The sequence below is a fragment of the Natator depressus genome, chromosome 5 (assembly GCF_965152275.1).
Source record: "Natator depressus isolate rNatDep1 chromosome 5, rNatDep2.hap1, whole genome shotgun sequence".
Classification (NCBI taxonomy): domain Eukaryota; kingdom Metazoa; phylum Chordata; order Testudines; family Cheloniidae; genus Natator; species Natator depressus.
Window position 1 is genome coordinate 26,971,718 of NC_134238.1, and position 25,080 is coordinate 26,996,797.

The 25,080-nt window shown below is 42.6% G+C and overlaps 1 protein-coding gene and 1 long non-coding RNA gene across 2 annotated transcripts in view; one reads left to right on the forward strand and one right to left on the reverse strand.

Moving 5' to 3' along the window:
- Positions 1-403: 403 nt before the first annotated feature.
- OSMR (oncostatin M receptor) overlaps positions 404-25,080 on the forward strand; it is a 52,940-nt gene continuing 28,263 nt past the window's right edge. Inside the window, exons 1-3 of the mRNA XM_074952497.1 lie at positions 404-719; positions 8,452-8,538; positions 16,736-16,899. Of these exons, the coding sequence (XP_074808598.1) occupies positions 8,469-8,538; positions 16,736-16,899 (234 nt within the window). The 5' untranslated portion in view covers positions 404-719; positions 8,452-8,468. The remainder of the gene's footprint in view (positions 720-8,451; positions 8,539-16,735; positions 16,900-25,080) is intronic.
- Positions 889-18,564, reverse strand: LOC141987288 (uncharacterized). The gene is made up of 3 exons (XR_012639487.1): positions 18,468-18,564; positions 5,124-5,235; positions 889-973 (listed from the first exon to the last, which is right to left on the reverse strand). It is a non-coding gene; the product is annotated as an uncharacterized LOC141987288 (long non-coding RNA).

Genomic DNA, 25,080 nt, shown 5'->3' on the forward strand with positions numbered 1-25,080 from the left:
GGAAGAGAGGAGGGAGACAGTGGGGAGGGGTGGGGCCTGTGCAGAGTGGAGGTGGGGCCTGGGGCAGAGCAAGGGTCAAGTATATGCGGGGCCACAGGCAGAAGAGGTGGGCTGGGGAGCTAGCCTCCCCAAGCGGCAGCTTCACCCACTGCCCATGACAGCAGGTAAGAATGGGTCAGCTCCCGCACACCCAGCGCGCACTGCAGTCTCCTTAGGCAGGGGCCTTATTCACAGGGCCAAATACGCTGGCGCTGCGCATTCTGTGTGAGGGAGAGGGTACGGGGGTCTCTGCGGGGAACGATGACTCTCCTCTGCCGTGAGGCGGGCCAGGCGTCTTGGTATCCTTTGCTGCCTCCCCTCCGCCCCCCGGGCTGCCGTCAGGCATAGGGGCACCAGTTTCATAATACTGCATAGGGCACGCTCCTGGTGGCAGCATTCCATGTGATTCTCACAACTCCTCTCACTGCACAGAGCAAAACCTACGTTGTCACAGAGCAGCATTAGATTACGAGTTTCCTTTGGCTGCTCTTCACACATTTTCCTGAGGAAAGTGAGAGAGTGAGAAGAGGAAAACAGGAAATACGTGCAGGGTTGTGAGAGAGAGAGAGAGAGAGAGAGGAGTAAGCCAGGGAAAGGGAGAAAGGAATTAGCAAAGTGGGACTGAAGGACAAGAAAATTGCAGAAGAAAGTCCTACAGGGAAAAACTCAGCTGAAACCTGGTAGGTATTTGTGTTAGCATATTGTTTTTAACAGTTTTCTTTTATTTGTCTTTGCTTTTGAAAAGGACAGGCCTTTTAGAATAATGTCCCGTACTTCGGACACTCTGTTATCATTTGTCTTTTCTTTTTTTCCTCTTCAGCTGCAGTTTCTTTATTTCTGTCATCATCTGTCTCCCACTGTTGTTTTTTTTGTTTTGTTTTTTAATTCCTTCACTTCACACTCACTTTCATGCTTGACAGTTCTTAAGCCAGGCCTGAAAAGGGATGGGAAGGATTGGTATAAGCAATGTTGCTGTTAAAGGGCTCTTCCCATAGCCATTGCGAGGAAAGGGAAAGGTAACATGTTAGTCGGGACAGTTCTTGAAGGAATAAGATTGGTGGATTGCTAGGTGTGCCTAACATCAACTATCCGATGAAGTGAGCTGTAGCTCACGAAAGCTTATGCTCAAATAAATTTATTAGTTAGTCTCTAAGGTGCCACAAGTCCTCCTTTGACTTTTTATCCCCTCTACGAATCAAACCTTTTTTCATAAGCTGACCTCACTCACATGAATTGAGTTTGCATTATCAGGTTTTAAAAGTCACAAACTGAGGGTCCTTAAACTTGAGGAAACAGGCCAAACAGAGAGCAAATATTTCAAAGAATAGTGGAACCTTGGATCCTTAGCTGGTGTAAAATGGCATACCTGTACTGAAACCAATAGAGCTACACTGATTTACACCAAATGAGGATCTGACTCTGGGTATTGAAATGTCCAGAAGAAAAATGTACATGACTAAAGATAAGGGGAAAAAAATTGTTGGCAAGTAATCAGTTAGCCTTATGTGTATTTCTGATTTTAGTGCAGATGTGAAAAATACTTTTATGCAAGCATGCAAATTCCGCTGTTTATTGTAGTATGGAAAATGTTTTTTTTAAAACCCACAATTTAGTAAAATAGTTTATTTATGGAATTAATTTCTTACCGGTAAAATGTATGTAAACAGGCATCTTTGCAGACACAAAATTAGCCCATAAATGTAATTTGAAGCAGCAGATTTTCTCTTCAAGCTAATGAAACTTGTAAATAAAAATATGTCAAATTAGCAGTAAACTGTAAAATAAAAGACTTTGGAAACAGGGCCTGATTATCATTTATAGTAAAGGTATTTTACAACACTCTGGCAATGGGTCTTAAAGTGGGTTTCATTTAACATCCATTTAAGGCCCCATTATGTTACTAGAATGGTGTAAAGCGGTTTAGTGTAAATAAATCTACTCATATATAGCTTATTAAATCTACACATATACAGCCTGGTCCTGTTGTGTCTCTAATATGGGACTGTATGTGCAGTTAGCACTACTCTGCATGAGTAAGGGTCACAGAATCCATCCCAAAATATCTTTTTAATCTAATCACTGAGTGATACTGGTATAAAATATTTGGTTGAACCATTGTAGTCAACTACCAAAGAATTGCTATTTCAAAATATGGAATTATTTTGATGACTCAAGTAAATGGCAAGGAAAAAGTATGAAAATTCCATGTCTACCTTATTCAGGCTACTCGAGTGAGAGTTAATCTTAAAATGACTGTTCAAGAATTATGTTTTATTGAAATTGAATTTGCATTTTATTCCAAGGTTGCAATTCTTTTTGTCCTCATGATGACAGCTGTGCATGTGTATTGCCTTCCTGTGTGTTGCTTCCTGATCCCTGTTCCTGTTCGTTTTCTGGCTCTCTAAACTCAGTGTTCCAGTTCCTATTCTTGTGTATGTACATAGCATTGGGTGTGTGCAGTTACCCAGGGCCTGCTGCTATAAGCCTGCCATTTGGACTGTTATTATGTTTTGTTCACACTGTTGCTGACTTGTGTGGTTCATGGTTATTATATGTTTTGGTTTGATTGACCACTTACTTGCTTTGATTTCCTTGTGTTTTGGGATAACTGTTCTGGGGTGGACCAGAGTGTAACATTATGGTAATAAGTGCTTCTATTCTGCAACACATGCTGCCTGCACATCCTTTGACTGTTGACTGGCAATACTTTATTTGGAATTTTCTGAACTATGTGCAGATTCTGAACTTTCTGATGCTGCTAGATTACCCTCGCTACAGAACTGCTTAGCCTATGATGCTGTTGATACTTAAGATGGACTCCCAGAGCCCAAGTCCTCCTTAGTCACTGAGGCGCTGCAGAGCCACGTCAATTTTGGGACTGGAGATTCTGTTTTGCTAAAGAGGAAACATATGTTGAAGCTTGCCAGCAGCCCAACAAAACCATATGTGAGTTTGCGTGTCATTTGTGGTGGTTGGCCCAGGACTGTGAATTTGGGAACATTATGATGACTATGCTTAGGGATATTTTTGTGACTAGCATAGCCAAGGACTCCCTGGGTGAACAGTTACTGGCTGAAGATATTAGAGCTCTAACTTTTGATGCTTCAGTTGCTAGCAGTGAGGCATTTGAGAGGGCTCGGGTTGAAAGGGGTCTGTGTCTCAGACTGCTGCTACCTTTGTGTCTACCCTTAAACCATTAGCTGCTCCTGCTTCCATCACCCAAAGAAAGTCATATAATGCTACCTACTCCTGCTCCACACCCTCAGCAGCAAAAGTTGCCAGCTTCTCACTGTTTCTGCTGTGGTAGTACGAGTCACTTGGTCAACTTGCCTGCCTGCCTGTATAGAACTGCTGTGTGCTGGGCTCGTGGGAATGAAGAACACTTTAAATTAGAGTACTGTCGTATACTGGTTCGCAATGATGGGAGGCCTGAAATGCGTGCTGTAAACATGGAGCCACATGAGACCACTTTTATCAGGGACTCTGATGTTTCCTTTTGTACGGCAAGGCACTGGGATCCCATATCAGATAAATTAATGATATACCTCTAAATGCATGGTGGATACAGGTGCCAAAGTTAACATTCTCCCCTCTGGATTATTTCACAGTCTGGAAATTTGCCTGAATACAATGGTTATAAAAAGCTGGAATTTGTACGCTTTGCAGACAATGGGTGAAGCTATATCCTCTGTGCTCTACAAAGGCATAGCCTTGACTGCAATGTTTTATGCTGTTAAAGACACTCTGTGAATGCTGCTCTGTTGCGCCGTTTATAATGATTATTTTTATGAAATAAGTGATTGACAGTAATTGGTATTAATCATGGGGTAGTTTGTTTACTACAGGTATTTGCAATCTGAAGCTTTTATATAAATGAAGATTGAATGTTTATGGCTCTGTGGAAGACACTTGAGTCAAAGCATTAGCCATAACTATATATTTACATATTAAGAATTCTGTTTCTTACCTAATTCCTAATCAGATATTAGTTATTTAAATGTTTAATACATATTTTTTGGTTTTTAATGGGGTGTTATAGCCTTTCTCCTTGTTATTTGGTTTAATTAACTACAATCACACACAAATATGATCAAAATATAGCATTATATTAGATCAGTGGTTCTCAAACTTTAGCAACCCAAGGACCCCCCATTTTGATTTAACATTTTTCACAGACCCCAAAACCCCCCACTTAGCCCCAGGCTCCACCCGCACCCCACCTCTTCCCCCGAGACCCCACCCCTGTCCCACCTCTTCCCACTCCACTCCTGCCCTTCTCGTCCCTGACTCTTTCTGCCCCCTCTCCACCTCTGCCCCTCCTCTTCCTGCCCCCTCCCCTAGCATGCCCCGTCCCTGCTCCTCACCCTCCCTCCCAGCGCCTCCTGCATGCCACTGAACAGCTGTTCCTCGGTGTGCAGGAGGCACTGGGAAGGAGGGGGAAGAGTTGAGCAGCAGGGTTGGCAGACCCCCGGAGTACCCTCGCAGATCCCAGTTTGAGAAACGTTACATTAGATCATTGTAGTGTTGAATAGTGCTGAATGCTGCAGCTAGCTCAGGAATATATATATATGTGTGTGTGTGTGTATATATATATATATATATATATATATATATATATATACACATATATATATATATATATGATGCATAGAAAGGAATATAATATTGTACCAGCCATTCTTAATGTACAATAAATAACAATACAATATCCTAAATGAAATGCACTAAATCAATTGATGCTGCACATAGATGGAGTTAGGTGGTCACATTTGTATTCATTTTTAGAAAGTAGTTTAAAATTTCAGTTTAGATAAAAACTTTTTTTTTTTAAACAAAAGTAGTTTAGGCAAAAGGCCTGATCTTGCAGTTCTTACTCAGTCAAAATTCCCAGTGAATTTAGAATCATAGAACCGTAGGGTCAGAAGGGACTGCAAGGGTCATCTAGTCTAATCCCCTCCCAAGATGCAGGATTTGTGTGTATACCATACAAGACAGATGGCTATCCAGCCTCTTTTCGAAAACCTCTAATGAAAGAGATTCGACGACTTCCCTAGCAGTTTATTCCATTGTCCTACCATACTTACAGTTAGGAAGTTTTTCTTAGCTGGTTACGTCTATGACATCAAAGTCAAAGAACAGAAGTGCACGCAAATGCAGATGGGCTCTCTCGCCTGCCCATGCTAGTTGAAAGGCGACCTGTAATCGAGACAGAATTTATCAGATTTGTCAACTTTTTTCACATTAGGTTTGCCCCAGTGACTTGTTTAATGGAAAGTTAGCTTGTATAAGGACTACAGGATTGACCCCCCTGGTTAGAGATAAAGACCAGATAATTTCTGCTTTCTCATTTCATTGTGTGTGTGTCGTGAGTGAGCTTGATCCTATAAATTGCTGAGTATGCTAGCTCCAATCTAGAACAGCACTTACGTAAGTATTTAATTTTAAGTTGCTAGGACCGCTGATGTGCTTATGGTTAAGCATGTACTTAAATGCTGTGCTTAATCAGGGCCAGGGTATTCAGCATTTCACAATATCAAGCCCATAATGAGCAACAAATCAGATAAAATAATTTGGGCTAAATCCTACAAAACACTACAAGACATGACTCCTTTTGGGCTTAATTATCTTCAAACTGATACTAGTGTAAACAGGGAATAATGCATCTGAAATAAACAGAGTTATACTGGCATGAAATTGGTGCGAGTGCAAACAGACTCAGCACCACTGACTTTAAATGATTTTTCCCCTAAATAAGGAGAGAGAGAGCTGTGTCTCTGTACTCCTTTGGTATAATTGAAATAAAATCCATTAAATAGAATGTTGTCTGAGGTTTAATGTTACTTGCTTTGAAAGGATTCTGCTTAGTTGCATATTGCACTTATGCAGCAGAGACCATCCATTAGTCTATCAGAAAGGGAAATTTGTGCAAAACTCATATGAATAATTTTCCATTGATCTCTCTTAAATTAGATCAGCTAGAAAAAAAATTTCTAAACTTTTAACAGTGCAAATAATTGGTTTGCTATAGCTAGCTCTTGCAGCGGTCCTTTGGTTATATGTGAATTCACTGAATATGAACATACTATGTGTTATAAGTAGGGAGATCAATTATTTGGCCAAACAGTACAAAAATTCACTCCACGTGACAAATTAATATATCCCTGAATCAGTAATATTTTAAACAAATAAAGTAGATATTTCCATTCCTTTGACCCCTCTTAACTGGCAGTCTCATATAACTAGATTCTGTGTTCACTTACTTCAGCATAAATGCAGGGAAACTCATTGAAGTCAGCGCTCGTAGTACAGTATGTAAAGATAATTGATGTTCAAATTTGGGAGAGTCCACTGAATATGTTTGTACTTGTAAGAATTTTTTACAGTGGGTAGGGGAGTGGTTTTTCTTGCTTCCCTAGCATGAAAAATTAAACCAAAATTGCTTCTGCCTGTGTCTTTAGAAAATGAAAGATTGCGTTGCACTGTTCAAAGAGAGTCGAGAATAACCTGAATATCCTAATCAGCATTCTCTCTCTCAGTAAAACAAGTTCTAATGTCCAGCACTCTGTGGCTTATTGTAAGCAGGCACTAGTTCCTCTCTTTGTCTACATTCAGTTTACTGTAATTTATTATTTTGTAAAGTAACCCACATGGTTTCACATAGCGCTTTTCAGATTCTGTTCTACCTGCGAAGTGAGCCTGACAAAGCTATAGTTATCAGTTCTTTGAGTCTTGGACAGACTTGAGAACAGTGGATTTATGTTGCGTGCATCCAGAAGGACATCTTATTAGCTTTCTTTAATCTTATAATATATGTATGTTAGAGTTTTTAAAGAAGTTTTCCATGCCGGCTGTAATAGATCTATACACAGTATGGTTTAAACACAGATTTTACTTTTAAAGCCTTGTGCTAATACAGAAACAAATGTGGCTGCATTCTGTTTGCCTTTACTAGAATGAGACAAGCAGCAGCATCAAATTAGATGAGCAACAGTTCAACTCCTGCTACTACGTGCAGTGCTTTAGGGCAGGGATTCTGTGCTTCAACTTTTCCTAAACAGTAACATGAGATTGGAATGCCATAGCTGATTCATGCTTTGGGGGTTTTTCTCTCTGATCAGCATTTCTTTTACCATCAGGAATTGTCCTTTCCTTGTACTAGGTTAAGATTACCACAATTGTTTATTTCTCATGAGATGAATAAACCCAGCTCCACCACAAATATTCTATAGTTAGCAGTTTTAGTTAGTGATAAATTGAGGAGATTTTGTCCTGATTTTTGTAGTATGTATGTGTCAGATGATGGTTAAGACTTAAATAATGTCACAGGTCACATCATTGACACAAAGAACAGATGGTGACATCAACACCATGATTATCACAGGAACATGAGCATCAGCTAGTATTTCATGCTTTAAACAATTTTGAAGAAAGCAGAATGCAAATGGGAAGATCCTCTTGACTGAGTGGAAAAGAAAAACTTCCAAAGAGGAGGTTTGATTTTGCAAGTTTCTGAGCACCCATTAAGCAATTCAAAGAGTCCTCAAGTAGAGTTGACCTGAATCAGGTCCATTAAGCATGGAGTACTTTTCACAACTGCCCAGGGATACTAAGTTGGAATAACTGTTTCCTGTGGAAAATATCTTCTGCAGTGACAGGGCAAGGTGTTGAGACTGTGATGGGAATTGAGGATGCTATGTATCTCACAACATCAGACAATCAGACCATTAGGTTCCAATGTTGCAGTCAAAGCAGAATTCCTACCTGTTGCAATGTGAGTTCCAGAGAGCAACTCAGCCTGTAAATGGTTTAGACAAGGCTGTGGGTAATTTCCGGAAAGGCAGAGAACTGTACATTTATGTCATATTAAAGCAAAGTATGAAAACAAAATGTTTTCATTTAATTTCAAGTAGGTGCTAAGGGTTTGATCCAAAGCACACTGATGTTCATGGGAGTCTTTCCATTGACTTCAGTGAGCTTTGACTCAGAACCTGTGTAAGGCAGATTTTGGTCTTAGAGCCACACGGTATTTTACAATTTTGTTGTTGTTCTCTCCTTGCTGAGGGGAATCTCTCTTTCACTTACATGGCAGACCCCTAGGAGATAAGATATGTGGAGCTGAGGGTGAATATTCATGTTTATTGTTCAATTTAGTAAGATTTATTCCTCGAAAGGAAAACCCTCACAGCATTTTAAAGACCGATTGTTTTGTTAAATTAGCTTAATTTAATCTTTGATGGGATTTGTGGATGTTTCCACATAGTGTAACCAGATCCAAAAACATAACTGTAATTTCTCTTTATGTCTTGTTTTCTTTGTTCATGCTTCGTATATTTAAGTGATAGGAGGCTCAATTTTCTAGCATGAAATTCAAACTAAAAGAAAGTTTATTCTTTCACAATTTGTCCTTTTCAGGAGAAGGTGGATAACTGATGGATAATTTTGTGCTTTGGACAATACTCCTCTACACGGCGTTGTGCTTCAGTATATACCAAGGTCAAGGTAGAGATCTGAATGCATGCTTTTTACTTGGAAATGCATATACAACAAACAGAACTTTCTCTGTAGAAATTAGGGCTGACTCATTTCCAGCTCTACTGTTATTAGGTAACCTATCATGCTAATAAATCAGTCTGTCTTCATTACAAAGCATGAGGGAGGGTCAAAAGCACCACAGTTCACCTTGTAAAATTACCTTTTGTTAAATCAATAATTCACGTTGATTTGAAATCAGACACATTTATCTATCTACTACTACTTTTCTCAACCATTTTTGACCTGTATTTTCTTCTCTGGATTATTCATTTCCAATTTGCCCAGTTTTGTACTCCTCCAAGACTCCTTCATGTGACACAGAGGCCCATTGCTGCCAGCTTGCAAAGGGTTCATTGTTCTGTAACAGCAAATCTAAACAGGCCTCACAAACTCATTACACCTAGCGCACCACTTTTAGAGTATTTATCCAAAAAGGAAAGGAGTACTTGTGGCACCTTAGAGACTAACAAACAGCTACTGAATGCATCCGATGAAGTGAGCTGTAGCTCACGAAAGCTTATGCTCAAATAAATTTGTTAGTCTCTAAGGTGCCACAAGTACTCCTTTCCTTTTTGGATAAATACAGACTAACACGGCTGCTACTCTGAATCCTATCCAAAAAGGGTTATTGAAGTCTCTAATCAGGCATACTGATCCTCATAATTGTTGTGAGATGTATGTACAGATGATATTAAGGAGTTATGTATATGTACTGAAAATATGTTTTAGGGATATGTCTCAGGCAGGGTTGACATACAGGTTTTGGCCAGACAAAGGATGTAGTCACATGTGTACTCGATTCATATGTTAAAAAAGAATTGTAAGCCAACACAATGGAATCTGGTTTGCATACAATGTCAACATGGAGCCAGCACACCAGGGAGTAAACCGCATGGGGTCATCCTGACTCTGGGGAGAAAACAATGACTTTGGGAAGTATAAGGAGAAGGCAGAAAGATATTCTTCATCCCTCACTGAAAAAACAAAAAAGACAGCAGTTTTTGCATTTATGAAAGGGGGATCCACATCGTGTTGGTTGGAGATGCTGAGAGAGAAACTCTCTCACCTAAAACAAATTTAGACAACAGTTTAGCCTGTTAAAGTTAAGTTTAGATTGTAGAAAGCATGTTATACTTTTTGTTTTATATGTAACCATTTCTGTTTACACCATTATACTCATTCACTATCTCTTAAATCTTAGCCTTTGATAATAAACTTATGATTGTTTTCACTGTAAATATATCTCAGTGCTGTGATGTTATATTGCATCTGATCCTCAGTTGAACCAAACAAGCTGATGTTTGTACCGTTCCTTTGGGAACAGCTTAGCTGATAATTTCTGGGAGTGTCCAGTGGTTAAGGGCTGGACACTACAGGGGAAGTGCTTCAAGGGGGTTCAGGGGTTGGGATGCACCTATTGCAAAGTAAGGGCTGGCAGAGCCCTGAGGAGGTTGTTTGTGTAGCCAACAAATGGGTGACGCCAGGGAGCTGACGCTCACTTAAACACAAGCAAGTCTCTCTCTCTCTCTCTCTCTCTCTCACTGAGGCAGGGGGATAACAAGGTGACTCACAGTTCTGGGCATCCCAAGGAAGCATCACACTTCTTGTTGCATTTGTCTTAGAAAATGATATGTACAAATGCTGTTATCTCAAATGGAGGTTCCCAAACACTTCAATCCATGGAAACCTCCAGCTGCTCCATTGCCAATATGTAAGGTTCTCGCAAACCCCCTTCTTCCTGCCAAAGAATGTCCACTTAACTAGGTGATGGTCCACTTGATTTTCTTGATACTTGGTTGAGGTGTTGGCTAGCATTTTGTTTCTGGGGAACTGGTCTGAAGCTATTTTTCTAAACTTGGGACATGTCTTAGCAATTTCGTACAGTAGAATCATATAACTTTACATACAATGTTGACACACATTTTACCAGGACATAATGTTCCGCAGATTATGAGTTTTCAAATGATACCTCACAAGGCATAATTTGTACAAAATTTATCATGGTCTTGTAAAAAGGATGAACATGGGGTACAGATTGTCAGTGTCTCCATGCCATATGTTGCCCATGTGGTGAATGTAGTTCTTCAATCTTTGGAATGTTATAGTTGTCACATGCTGAATTCCTAGAATGTACAGTCTTCTTGCTACTTCCATCTTAGTCCACATAAATGGACTTTTACCCAAGTTAAACTGATACAGGGCGGCTTCCTGGTCTCCTGGAGAGCAGCCTCCCTGAATACACACACACCACAACCCGTAAAGTTCAGGACATCTCTAGTTATGTTCATATTCCTTTTAGGGGTCCCAAATACTAAGGACTGCATATGTTTGCCTGCGGCTTTTAGTATGTTAATTAGCATGACCCATTTCTGTTCCTTTTCCACCTGCATTGCTTTACTGATATTCTGTACATGGAGGCATCCTTGTCTCTCTCTTTGGGATGAACCGCTTCATCTTAGTCCTGTTCTGGTTGCGGCTCTGCATTGTAGTTCCTCTGATCGGTGAAAGGGCCTTTTTCACCTTCTTCTTTTCTAATTCTGCTTCCTCTGCGTTCACATCAGGGTAGCTCTTATCTTCCTCCAGCAGATGTACCTTTGAGGAGCCAGCCTCTCTCTTTGCATATGTCCAGTTCCCTTTGCAAGGCAGCCACTTCAGCCTCTAGGCTTTCTAGCTTTTATCCATCTCAGAATCAGATTTCAATCCTCCCTTCCTTTGAGGGTACATCTACACTGGAATACACGGTATGGCCATGGCTGGCCTGGGTCAGCTGACTTGGGCTCACAGGGGTAAAAATTGCTGGATAGACATTCAGGCTTGGGCTGGAGCCTGGGCTCTGGAACCCTCCCCCCTTGTCTACACAGCAGTTTTATAGTTCCGCAGCCCAAGCCCCATGAGCCCAAGTCACCTGACTAGGGCCAGCTGTGGGTGTTTATTTTGCTGTGTAGATGTACCCTGAAGTTGATTCTGGAGCTTAATCAGCTCCTTATGTAGCAGTAAACACTGCTGTTCCCTGGTCCCCTTTGAGGCAGGTCAGCTCCTGCTCTTGCTGTGTAACCTGCACTAAGAGCCTTCCATGTGAAGCACTTGTCTCTTCCAGCTCCTACAGGTATTTAGCAATGTGCGTCCATCAGCAGTAGCAGTCTTCTCTTCCAGCTTTCTCCAGTCCATTATTGTATGGGTCTACTAGGTAGCTGAGGGATCTATTGCAATTATCACATCTTCTGTTTTATGCCCATCCTCAATGTTTGTGCCACAGAATACACAGTCCTTTGATGAACAACTGTCCTTTTTGGAAAGTCTTTCTGGAGGAGTGATGTCAGTCAGCTTCTCTGTATCAACACAGGCCTCCTGGTAATCCCCTCACATGCTCCACCATTTTATCGCACATCTTATCAATATTTCAATGCTTCGGCCCTGCATTTCAATGTAGTGCTGGTCCGGCTTTCTTGGCAACCCAGCTTCTTCTGCCAGGGTGTGCAGTGCTAGTGTTTCATTGACCAGTTCCTGGAGCTCACTGGTCTTAGTCTTCGGCTCCTTTTTCATCTAGTTCTCCAGGGAACACTTGACCTTCTCTAGCTCCAGCCTCTGTTTCAGAGCTTACTCCTCTGTTGAAGGAGAGGTTTGCTGTCTCGTGTTCCTGTACACTTCTATTTCCATATGTTCCAACCTTTCAACAAGCAAGTCTTCTAACTTTTTCTGTCAGGACCTTATATTGGAAACTGCTTTTTTATGGTTCCTGTTTACCTCTGCTGGTTCAATTAGCTGCTTCTTCAGTCTTTCTTCTCAGCCTCCATCTGTTTCCCCTGTCCATCCACTCAAAGTCAAAAATATTAGCTGGACAACATCTATGTGCCCCAGGTCCCCACAACTTGAACAGCTTGTCTCTGGATTCTCACACTTCCTTGCCCCAAGTTGGGTCTTCACAGTCCTCTGTGGAGGCTTTGCAGTAGCTTGCGCTCCAGCACCTTTTGGCAGGGTATCTTTAACAGCCCAGTGCTCTATTCAATATATTTTATATAGTCATTGTCCATATAGGGGCAAACCCATCTTACATGCCCCACTTGTGCACACAAGTGGCCAGGCCCCTCACCTTTTTCCTTGTCAGTATCCATAGCGGCCGAATTCTCCCGGTCACTGGACCTCTTTGACATGCTGCTGCTGCTGGGGCTCTTCAAAACGCTGGAGCTGACACTCCCAAGGTTGTTGCTCCCCCTCTATATGCCACCTGGGGAGGGGGAACATCTGCCTGCCAAAGAAGGTATCCATGCTCTATCACTCAGTCATTCTTTCTTTATGGGAAGGCATTTTGGATCCCGGCAACTACGCCGGTTGTGGATGGGTGCCGTCCCAGGGAACCCTCTCTTGTCTACCCCGCAGGCACCCTGCCCTCAGTTTCATCTTAGTTCTTTATAATGACTTGCTCTCAGGGCAGAGTACTTAAACAAGGTTCCCCCCATGCAGTCTTATTTAGTTACTCTTTTCCCAAAAACACAGCTCAGCCCCCACCCTTCCTCATTTAGGACTCCTACAACTCCTCGGGGACCGCGTCTGTTCTGTCGGGCTTGTTGCAGCCCTATAACTAGCTTCTCCCCACCTGGCCTCCCTTTGTAATTTCTGGGCAGAGAGGGGTCAGGTCCCAAACTCTTAAAGATACAGTAACCTGGGTCTTCTCCAAGCATTCATCTGGGATAACCATCCTCTCTCAACACTTGCCTCTGCCCTTCCCTAGGTCTTCTTCATCTCCAGTAATCCCAAAGACCTTAAACAGATATACCACGGAACAAGGATTGACTGACATCTAGTCCCTACTACCTTTAAGGGTACAGTTACCCTGTTACAGGCAGCATGGGAAAAAGTACGAAGGTGCTTGTTTAACAAGTGGATGATGAAGACTGGCAGTATTGGCAGAGTGAAGGTTGGTGCCAACATTGTGATAGTGTGTGAGAGATAAGTGGCATTGGGAATAGGCCATGAAGGAGCTTGAATGTGAAGGCAAGTAGTTTGTGCTTGATGCTATGCAGTAGGGAGAGCCAGTGAAGGGATGCAAAAGAGGGGTGACATGATTAAAGTGACAAGCTAGGATATAAGTGGGCCAAGACTGCATTTGTGAAGGCCAGAGATCAGGATGTTACAGTAATTAAGATACAAGATAATGAGGGCCTGATGAGAGATCTAACTGTGTGGATGGATAGGAAAGGCCAGATCTTAGAGATATTATGCAGGAAGAATAAGCAAGATTTAGACATGGCCTGGATTTGAGGCTTTAGAGTGAGATCTGAGTTGAAGAGGGTGTCCAGGTTAGCAATGTTCCCTCTAATTTTTTCCATCCATGTATGGAATAAATTTTGTTATGTGCACTGAGCTATGTGTGGATGTGTGCCACCAGTAGAAACAAAAAACCTAGATATGATATACATTTTAAAAAAGTTAAATAGGGATAAGTACTCCAGTCAGAACTGGTTAGGCATTTTAGAACTCACTACTCAAAGAATTAAATTTAAGTGTAAGAGAAATAAAAATGATGAAATGCCTAGACCAGTCAAAACACTAAAATAACACACTTTGAAAGAATTAAATTACAGAGAATATATATGCATTGCAGGAAGTACCAAGAAGTAACAACAACAACAATACAAGTATGTGTTGGGAGGTGAGTGTGACACAGAGATAGTGTGTGTGTGTGTGTGTGACAGATGGTGTTTTTGTGTGTTTGACATAGTGTGTGCGCGCATGACGGTGTGTGTGAGACACACTGACACAGAGAGAGTGTATGTGTGACAGAGACTGTGTGTGTGTGTGTGTGTGATAGTGTATGTAACACTGTGACACAGTGTATGACGGAGTTTGTGACTGATACAGTGTGTGTGTGACACAATGTGACGTGTGACAGATTGTGTGTGTGTGACAGCGTGTGTGTTTGACAGAGACAGTGTGTGACACAGTGTGTGCATGTCACAGAGACAGCGTGTGTGCTGGCTGCTGGGAAAGTTTCTGAGAGACACACTGTGCTGTCTCTTTAAGACACTCACTGAAAGCTTTCCGGCTCTGTCCTTAGCCCTGTTGTCTCCCCTCCCCTACTCTGCGGAGATGGGGTACATAGGGAGGGAGGGAGAGAGACTGTGTGAGTGGCTGCTGGGGAAATCTCAGAAACAGTGTACTGTCTCTTTAAGAAAGGCACTCAGCCACTCAACCCTTCCCTGCAACAGCTCTGAGTCCCAAGTCAGGCGGTCTCCCCTGCTCTGTGGAGATGGGGTGGGGGAGAGGGGGGCACCCTGACATCAACACCCTCCCCCCCTGCACAGCCAGGGGAGCAGCTGCAGGACGGAGCAATATGGGGGGAGGGGTACCTGAACACATGCTACCAGCTCTGGGGGCTCTCCTAATCAGCTGGGTGGCACTTAAATCTCTCCTGGGCAGCCGCTCAAGTGCGCAGCTTTACCGGGAACACAGGCTGAGTGACAGAGAGGATGGTAACAAGGAGTCCGGTGGCACCTTAAAGACTAACAGATTTATTTGAGCATAAACTTTTGTGGATAAAACCCTCACTTCTTCAGATGCATCCAGAGAGGATGGTGGCACTGACCACAGTGACTGAGAAATGAGGTTAGAGGAGAAAGTATGGAAGGGGAGGGATTAAAAGCTCTGCTTTGGTCATGGTGGGCTTACACATCCATGAGGAGATGTCAGACAGACAAGCTGAGATTTTTAGCTTGGACAGAAAGAGAGAGATCCTATCTCTCTGCTCCAAACCTGTGAGTCATTGTTTGAATTTGTGTTTGCAAATAATACTGCCCAGAAACAAGATGCAGGGGAAGAAGAGATGGGGGTGGAGGACCCCAGTAGTTAGTTGGGGGGGAATAAGGATGATTCTTTATATGAAAAAACCTGAAGGAGAAAGTAGTGAGGTAGGAAACCTAACTAAAACTCAGCACTTTCTAGTCATTTAGAACTCTTTACAACCAGCCAGTACTAATATACTAATTGCTGGGCTGAAATACAGTGGCAGTTCCCTTTCAGCTTTCACAGAGAATAAATGCTAGATAGATGCAATGACGCTTATAGATCATCCCCATCTGTGGAGTTATTATTGTTTTTATTATGATAGTGCCTAAATGTCACAGGGTGCCACTGGCCCTTTATGAGGGAAGAGGCCAATGCACCTGTGTGGGGCACGCTGACTCCTAATTAGGCTTAAAAGAGGGCACCTCCGTGACTTCAGGGATTTGGCTATCAGTGTGCCTCCCCTGCCCCCAGGTGGGTGGCAGGGCTCGGGCTGTCAGCCCTCCCATCCCAGGTGAGTGGTGGGGCTTGGGCTGTCAGCGCTCCCCTCTCAGGCGGGGATCAGGCTTCCATGAATTCTTGTTTATTGCCACGATCTACCTGTGACTTTTACTAAAAATAACCATGACAAAATCTTAAACTTATTCATTATCCACCCTCAAATCTCTCCTTAAAACTCTTCTGCCATGAAGCCTACAAAAAAACCTTAACAATTAGGTTTCCGGTGTGCTAAAACCATTGTCTGCCATGCTGAGCAATATTGTCACTTTGTTTTCTTGTACTCCCCCATCTATGTCCTCCGTATCCATCTGTTGTCTCTTGTCTTATACTTTGAACAGAAGTTCTTCGGGAGAGGGACTGTCTATTTGTTCTGTGTTTGTACAGTACGTGGCAGGCACAGGGTGGAGGAAAGAGATAGAACATCAGCATGAACAAACACGATGGTATCCAACAACATTCTAGTTTCACATTTGTTTGTAGTTTTTAAATTTATTATTTGCTGTCGCCCTGAAAGGAGGAATGCCAACATCTGCATGCCCCAGGTTCAGGGACTGTGAGGGGATATGTGGCTGGGCCCAGGTATGGTCAATTAGATTAAAAGAGGGGTATGCTCTGAGGAGCTTGGTCGAGCTGCCAGGAGGAGTCAGACTTTCCATATGAGAAGGAAATCTTGGCTCAGTTTTGTCTTCATAAAGCTGTCCTTTTAAGTTCATTTTGAAATGAGGCTAAAGGAAGCTTTTTGAACTCTCAGGTTTGTGATGAAAATGTTGACAGGCCATTTCTCTAGTGGCCCCGGTATTACAGCCTGTCCTGGCTCAAACAAATTTGATGGAGTTAAACAGGCATCAGTGTTAATATTTTTAGACCATATTTATTCTTCCAGAAATCCAGGAATTTTCACCTACATTCCTTAAAGTTTCCAAGAATTTGCCTCTGCAGCGTTTGTTGGTGGAATGGGATGTTAGTGACTCAGCCCACAAGTTTGAACTAGAAATGGTTTTTGACATTCAAGTTAGTCGAACTGAAGAAATGAATGTTGTCTGGACAGTAAGTATCTTTTAAAAACCATATATTTCAAATGTCTTCATGTATCAATATGATCAAAATCAAACATTCTGATGTGTAGAGGTAGCTTTGTCACATGGACATGTCCAAGGCTTCAAAAGAAAGGTCTACATCAGGGATTGGCAACCTTTGGCATGTGGCCTGTCAGGGAAAGCCGCTGGCGGGCCGGGATGGTTTGTTTACGTGTAGCGTCCGCAGGTTCGGCCAATCGTGGCTTCCATTGGCTGTGGTTCACCGTTCCAGGCCAAAGGGGGTACAGGAAGTGGCGTGGGCCGAGGGATGTGCTGGCCGCCGCGTCCCGCAGCCCCCATTGGCCTGGAATGTCGAACTGCGGCCAGTGGGAGCTGCGATCGGCCAAACATGCGGACGCTACAGGTAAACAAACTGTCCCTGCCTGCCAGCAGATTTCCCTGATGGGCCGTGTGCCAAAGGTTGCTGATCCCTGGTCTATATATTTTACTAGCGCTACACTCAGTTTAACATAGAAACGTCGTCTGATCATGGAAACAGAATATATTAAGAAGGATCATTGAGTTCTAAGTCCATTACTAAGGTTTCTCCCAAGTGCATGAGGTGCCTTGAGGACTCCTCCACACTGGTCTAAACTCCATACTAAGGGTCCCTTATTAGAACCTCTGTCCTTCTCACTAAGGAAGATAAGACAATTTCCATTAGAGTTTCTGGTAGCTTCCCTCAAGAAACATGAGTCTAGCTTTGGTCTCCTGTGTGTGAGCACACTACAGCTAGGCCATCAAGCCTGACTATTGATTTGTGAATTTTATTCCTGTTTTCTTCTACTCACCTACTTTAGATGGCTATTGCCATCTTGTTTTCCATGCCGAGGAAATAGCAAGCATAGGCCTTAACAGTTGATGCCACTGCATCCTCTGAGGCATTACCTACCAGAATCCAGTGCATTGCATTGTTTGTATATTTTTCTGTGTGCCTTCCTGAGAATCAACACACACTGGGAACATATGTGTGATGGGATCCCTGGGGTGAAGCCTGGCACTGCGGGACCGCTGTGCCCCCTTAACTCTCCAGCCTGGGCTGTCTCTCACAATGCTTTGCTAGTGACAAGCAGCAAACTCCTCCAGGCACTGTTATCATCAGCACAACTGCATGTGGAGCTCCACACCTAGCTAGATTGCATGAATGCCCCCAGAGCCACTCATGAATCACATAGAGAAAGGCACCAGCCAAACCCCGCCAGCTCCCAGCCTTGTACCTCAGGAATATATTGTCTTGCACTGCTCAAGACGAGTTGTGCAAATTTATTAATTGGTTCACCACTTCATCAATGAAAAGTGGATATACACCAGCCTTTGTAAACCTGAGCAAACACCCTTACCAAACACTTCAGGCAAACTCATTGGTAAAGATAAACAGTTAAATAAATGTATTAACTACAAAAGATAGATTTTAAGTGAATATAAAAGTGATAAGCAAAAAGTCAGTTAGTTACCAAAATAAAATAAAATATAAGCAAACAGTCTAAACTGTCAACCCTATTAGAGTGGGCAACATCCAGATTAAGCAGTTTTTCTCACCCCACTGGATACTGCAGTCCTTAATATACAGGTTTGTCCCTTAAACCTGGGCCAGTCTCCTCTGTTGAAGTCTTCAGTCTTCTGAGTGCCCTTGCTGCTTGCAGCGTAGGTGGGGGAAGGAGAAAAGTGAAGCATGGGCCCCCTGTGTTCTATTTTATACCCTGCGTCCATGTGCTTGGAGAACACAAGTCCAGGCATGTCTGGTGGGCATTGCTGAGTAACAAGGTGAAGCAATCCCTGGGTGTGTCTCCTGTGAGTGAGTCATTGAATTGTAACTCCTCTGCTGGACAATGGCTGGTGATGTCTGTTCAGCGCTCACCCGGGCACTGGTTACCTCTTCCCTTTTCATTGTTTCTGGAGAGCTAGTATCTGGGCAGTTCCCAAATCCACAGCATATTTTAGTGACAACCATACAACACATTCTCATAACTTCATATGCATTAATGATAGACACATTTAGATTAAAAAAATGAGTTTCAGCAGATCATAATCTCTTCCTGATACCTCACACGGCCCGCTTTATATGCAATATCACAATTATATACAGATGAGTAATACGGGGGTTACAGGACTCTCCCCCAAGGTATAGAATGTCACAACATAATCAAGAGGGAATCGCCTAAAATTGCTGCTAAGCTTATGCTCCAAGTGACCAAGTTAAATCGCCTAGTAAGCTGGTGTGAAACAAATATGCTCCAGAAGTGCTTTAACAAAAGTGATATTTTTGAAATCTGTGTTTGTAGGGCTTTTAAATATATTTTTTAAACCATCTGTTGATTGAAATGTGGGAGAATATTAACCACAGATGTTAAAAGCTAGAAAAATCTGAGGAATGTTCTAATTCTCAAGGCCAGTTTATTATACAAGAAAGCCACTACCCAGGAGAATAGACCGAAAGGGTGGGATTTTTAGATGCATTCAGTGTTGATTGAACTCTGCTTCTGTTGAAGTCAATGGGAGCAGAATTAGAACTTATGCTGAATACTTTTGAAAATCCCATCTGCTAGGACATCAAGAATGCAACATACAGAATCATGCCTGTTAAAAACTAGACTATACTAGAGGAAGGGAGGGTCCACACAGCTGAAAGCAAGAATTGCAAAACTCCCAGGAACTTAAATAGGGCTAGGATTTTGCCCATTATGTTTTAAGGAAGCAAAATGCCTCCCAGGCTGAGTATGGTTCACAGTAAATTGCCATTTACACCTCTCTAATTTGTGTATGCAGCACAGAGGATGCTCCTTTCCAATGAAATGCTATCACTCTCATACCTTACACAAGCTAAACTGACTTTTGGGCCTTTTGCATATAAGGGCATGGCTACACTTGCAGATGTAGAGCGCCAGGAGTTAAACCATCCCTCGGGAGACAGCAGCAGGGAAAGTGCTGCCGTGTGTTTACACTGTCAGCTGCAAGCGCAGTGGCGTGGCCACATTAGCAGCTCTGCAACGCCACAGAGAGCAGTGCATTGTGGTAGCTATCCCAGTGTGCAAGTGGCTGCAGCGTGCCTTTCAAATGGGGGGGGGGTGGAGTGTGACAGGGAGTGTGTTGTGTGTATGGGGGGCGGAGAGACTTTTGGGGGGCAGAGAGTATGTCAGCATGCTGTCTTGTAAGTTCAGACAGCAGCAGGGGGAAACCCAGACATCAGCCCCCCCAACCCCCACACGCCTGCCTTAGCAGCAGCAGCATTCCACAGTAATGGTTTGCTTTGTCCTGGAGCAGATAAGCAGGCCGGCTGTCAGACACGGAGCTTTGAAAGGGGATATCTGCATGCCTGCAGCCGGAGTTCAAAACAATGACAAGAGTGGCCACTTGACTTCAAGGAATTATGGGACGTTTCTGAAGGCCAGTCACAGCGCCGTAATGCAACACATCATCCACACAGACACCCGAGCGTTTCAGCCAGGGCACAGCAAGCTTTATGCTTCTTGTGGAGGTGGATTACCAGGAGCGCTCCAGCTGCAGAGTCCGGGCGCTCTAAGTGCCTTGCCAGTGTGGACACCTGAGGAGTTAGGGCGCCCGGGGTTGATTTAATGTGCTCTAACTTGCAAGTGTAGCCAAGGCCTTAGGAAGAGAGAGTTTTGGCTGTAGATCCATTTTGGAAAAAAAATGTGATTAATGCCAAGAGGACAAATAGCCTTGATTAAGATAATAGCTAGTGCTTGGAAACAGACATGGCGTCCCATTAGTCTAGCAATAAAGCTAATGTTTCAGTATAAAATAAATGGCCATTTGTGGCACCCTTACTTAAAGAGTAATAGACTCATTATAGTTATTTAGATTTATTTACCATTTAGGGAAGAATATGAGAGCTCATTAGGTATTATCACTTCCCATAGAAATTGAAGTGATGGATTCAAAATCAACATGGTGTATGCTAGATTTGTCTTCCACTGAAAGACTGACAGGCTTATAAATCCCAGGTCAGTAGGCTGAATTTATATGAATAGTATCCAATGCATAGGGTAAAAGCTTAACATACAAACTCCATTTGGTCAGTTGTTATGTGTCAGTACCAGCAGCTTATGTTCTTTCTTCTTTACAATAAAATAGTAGTAAGTACCATAATAATACAGTGGATGAGTGATATAGTTCACGTTGAAGCAAGTACAGTTTGCATACTATTCAGAACAGAAGCTAAAGAGTTCCCCTGTAATTAAAAACTAACATTAAATCATAAAATATCACTGAAATCAATTGTAAAAGTCTGGGGAGCAAAGCCATTGAAGAAAGCCCAGGTGTTATGAACAGAGATAGGTGAATTCTAATCCTAGTCAGAGCTGTCAGTGGAGCTATGCTGATTTACACCAGCTGAGGATTGGACCCAGTTTCTTGTTTTTAAAAAGTGAGAAGCGTTTTGAACTGTACACTTGCAGCAGGCAGTTTAATTAGGAGTGTGTGTGTATGTGTGGGTTGTATTGTCGTGGCCTTGAGCCATGCTCCTGCACTGGGGCTGTGCAGACTTGCAGCATGCTGGGAAAAATGCACCCCCCGCCCCTTCAGAAAACAGAGCAACATTTGCCTGCATGGCTAGTCTGGTCCTTGAATCAGTTTGAGTCGTGAGCACCAGGGGCTATTCCTGTGCACTGTGTGCACTGGCAGGGATAGCCCCACATGGTCTCTGTACTCAGGAGGGTGTCGGGAGTGAGATTGCAAGGGATCTTCCACCAGGCAGGAACCAGCCTCTGTCCGGCCCTTCATTAATTTTGCTAGTATGTTATCATTCCCTTTTATATGGGATTAAAACTACTGACTTGCTGTATAAATGATTTCCTAAGACCTCTTTGCTATCATTGTCTTTTCCATTGTATATTTTAGACAGTCACTATCCTCTTGACTTCCATAGACAGATAAAAAGAAAGGGAGTACTAGTGGCACCTTAGAGACTAACAAATTTATTTGAGCATAAACTTTCGTGAGCTACAGCTCACTTCATCGGATGCATTCAGTGGAAAATACAGTGGGGAGATTTATATACATAGAGAACATGAAACAATGGGTGTTACCATACACACTGTAACAAGAGTGATCACTTAAGGTGAGCTATTACCAGCAGGAGAGCGGGGGGGGGGGGAGGGGACCTCTTGTTGTGATAATCAAGGTGGGCCATTTCCAGCACTTGACAAGAACGTCCCCTGAATAGATATGTGGACACAGTTGGCAACGGGCTTTGTTGCAAGGATAGGTTCCTGGGTTAGTGGTTCTGTTGTGTGGTGTGTGGTTGCTGGTGAGTATTTGCTTCAGGTTGGGGGGCTGTCTGTAAGCAAGGACTGGCCTGTCTCCCAAGATCTGTGAGAGTGATGGGTCGTCCTTCAGGATAGGTTGTAGATCCTTCCACTAACCCAGGAACCTATCTTTGCAACAAAGCCCGTTGCCAACTGTGTCCACATATCTATTCACGGGACACCATCATAGGGCCTAATCACATCAGCCACACTATCAGAGGCTCGTTCACCTGCACATCTACCAATGTGATATATGCTATCATGTGCCAGCAATGCCCCTCTGCCACGTACATTGGTCAAACTGGACAGTCTCTACGTAAAAGAATAAATGGACACAAATCAGACGTGAAGAATTATAACGTTTCAAAAACCAGTTGGAGAACACTTCTGTCATAAATATAAAGGGAAGGGTAAACCCCTTTAAAATCCCTCCTGGCCAGAGGAAAAATCCTCTCACCTGTAAAGGGTTAAGAAGCCAAAGGTAACTGCGCTGGCACCTGACCAAAATGACCAATGAGGAGACAAGATACTTTCAAAAGCTGGGAGGAGGGAGAGAAACAAAGGGTCTGTGTCTGTCTGTATGCTGTTTTTGCCAGGGACAGAACAGGCATAGAGTCTTAGAACTTTTAGTAAGTAATCTAGCTAGGTATGTGTTAGATTATGATTTCTTTAAATGGCTGAGAAAAGAACTATGCTGAATAGAATGACTATTCTTGTCTGTGTGTCTTTTTTGTAACTTAAGGTTTTTGCCTAGAGGGATTCTCTATGTTTTGAATCTAATTACCCTGTAAGGTATCCACCATCCTGATTTTACAGAGATGATTCCTTTACTTCTATTAAAAGTTGTCTTGTAAGAAAACTGAATGCTTTTTCATTGTTCTAAGATCCAAGGGTTTGGGTCTATGGTCACCTATGCAAATTGGTGAAGATTTTTACCAAACCTTCCCCAGGAAGTGGGGTGCAAGGGTTGGGAGGATTTTGGGGGGGAAAGATGTGTCCAAACTACGTTTCCCAGTAAACCCAGTTAAAGTTTGGTGGTGGCAGTGGAAATTCCAAGGGCAAAGGGTAAAATTAATTTGTACCTTGGGGAAGTTTTAACCTAAGCTGGTAAAAGTAAGCTTAGGAGGTTTTCATGCAGGTCCCCACATCTATACCCTCGAGTTCAGAGTGGGGGAGGAACCTTGACAACTTCAATCTCTTTGGTCACTCGATTACAGACCTAAAAGTTGCAATTCTTCAACAAAAAAACTTCAAAAACAGACTCCAATGAGAGACTGCTGAATTGGAATTAATTTGCAAACTGGATACAATTAACTTAGGCTTGACTAAAGACGGGGAGTGGATGGGTCATTACACAAAGTAAAACTATTTCCCCATGTTTATTCCCCCCATCCCCCACCCCCCACTGTTCCTCACACTTTCTTGTCAACTGCTGGAAATGGCCCACCTTGATTATCACTACAAAAGGTCCCCCCCCGTCCCCGTCCCCCGCTCTCCTGCTTGTAATAGCTCACCTTAAGTGATCACTCTCGTAACTCCCATTGTTTCATGTTCTCTATGTATATAAATCTCCCCACTGTATTTTCCACTGAATGCATCCGATGAAATGAGCTGAAGCTCACGAAAGCTTATGTTCAAATAAATTTGTTAGTCTCTAAGGTGCCACTAGTACTCCTTTTCTTTTTGCGAATACAGACTAACACGGCTGCTACTCTGAAACCTGTCAGACAGATAAGTATCCTTTCAACAGTAGTATATTTTAAAATTACTTTTTGCAGATTACAAAGCCCCACCGTATCTTTTAAACCATTTCCTACCATGCCTTTTGTTCCCCATCCCATTGTAGGACTTTCAGCTCTCTTTCAGCCTGAGGACTACAGTCAAATATAAAATTAATTCTCCACCAATACAGATATATACAGTAGTAGTGTAGAGTGAGGATGTACATAAGCCTCCAGATGATCAGAAAACTATCAAGTGTGCAGCTGTGCGTGGAATGGTGTGTGCAAATTAGCATAACTGCAAGCACAATCAACCTATTGGTCACCTGAAAGTGAAATTACTGCTTTTGAACATAAAGGGCCTGATCCACCACTGCATGCCTCTGATTTTATGCGGACATAGCTTAATTGATTTCAGTAGAATTGCACCGGCATATGATTGTGAATCAAGCCTGTAATCATGCATGTGTAAATGAGGTTCATAGTTACACACACATTTTTCTGAAAATCTGAGATGCAGGATTACAACTGGGATTTTCAAGGAGCTTTAGGGAGTTACACCACCAATGTTACCTGGGGTTTTCAGAACCCAAAACAGTGGTAACTTACCTTTTTTTTCAGGCTGTGTTAGGAATAAATTAATAGGAACACAGTGCTTCTGTCTGATAAATGATTGATATAAGGAAGCATGCTCTTATTTAAAACTACTATTTATTAGATATTAAGCACACACACACACACACACACGGTTTAGGAAATTCCAGATATAGTTACCTACAGTCTGAGATGGTTTTGAGTGATAAACAGCCGGGTTTCCGGGGCCCTTTCCCCATACAGCTGATGGGGAGTTTAGCTGTCAGCTCCTTGCCCGAAGAAAAGCTCCCTCAAGACTGCTCTGAGGTATTTACTTTTGCCTAATTTCTATGGTGAACTTTAACAAAGCACATAACCTATAGTGACTCCTAGTCGGTTAGCATAACAACCTCTACTGGGTTACCAATTTTTAAAATTTTAATAAATTTATTTTAAATTTTTAAAATATTTTTACCTAACAATAACATGTCAGGGGCACCTAAACCCAGGTTGCGATTGACATACTTTTAATAATTTTTGTCCTATTTTATTATTCTGATTAACAAACTACAAGCATGCAGCTGTCTGACCTTG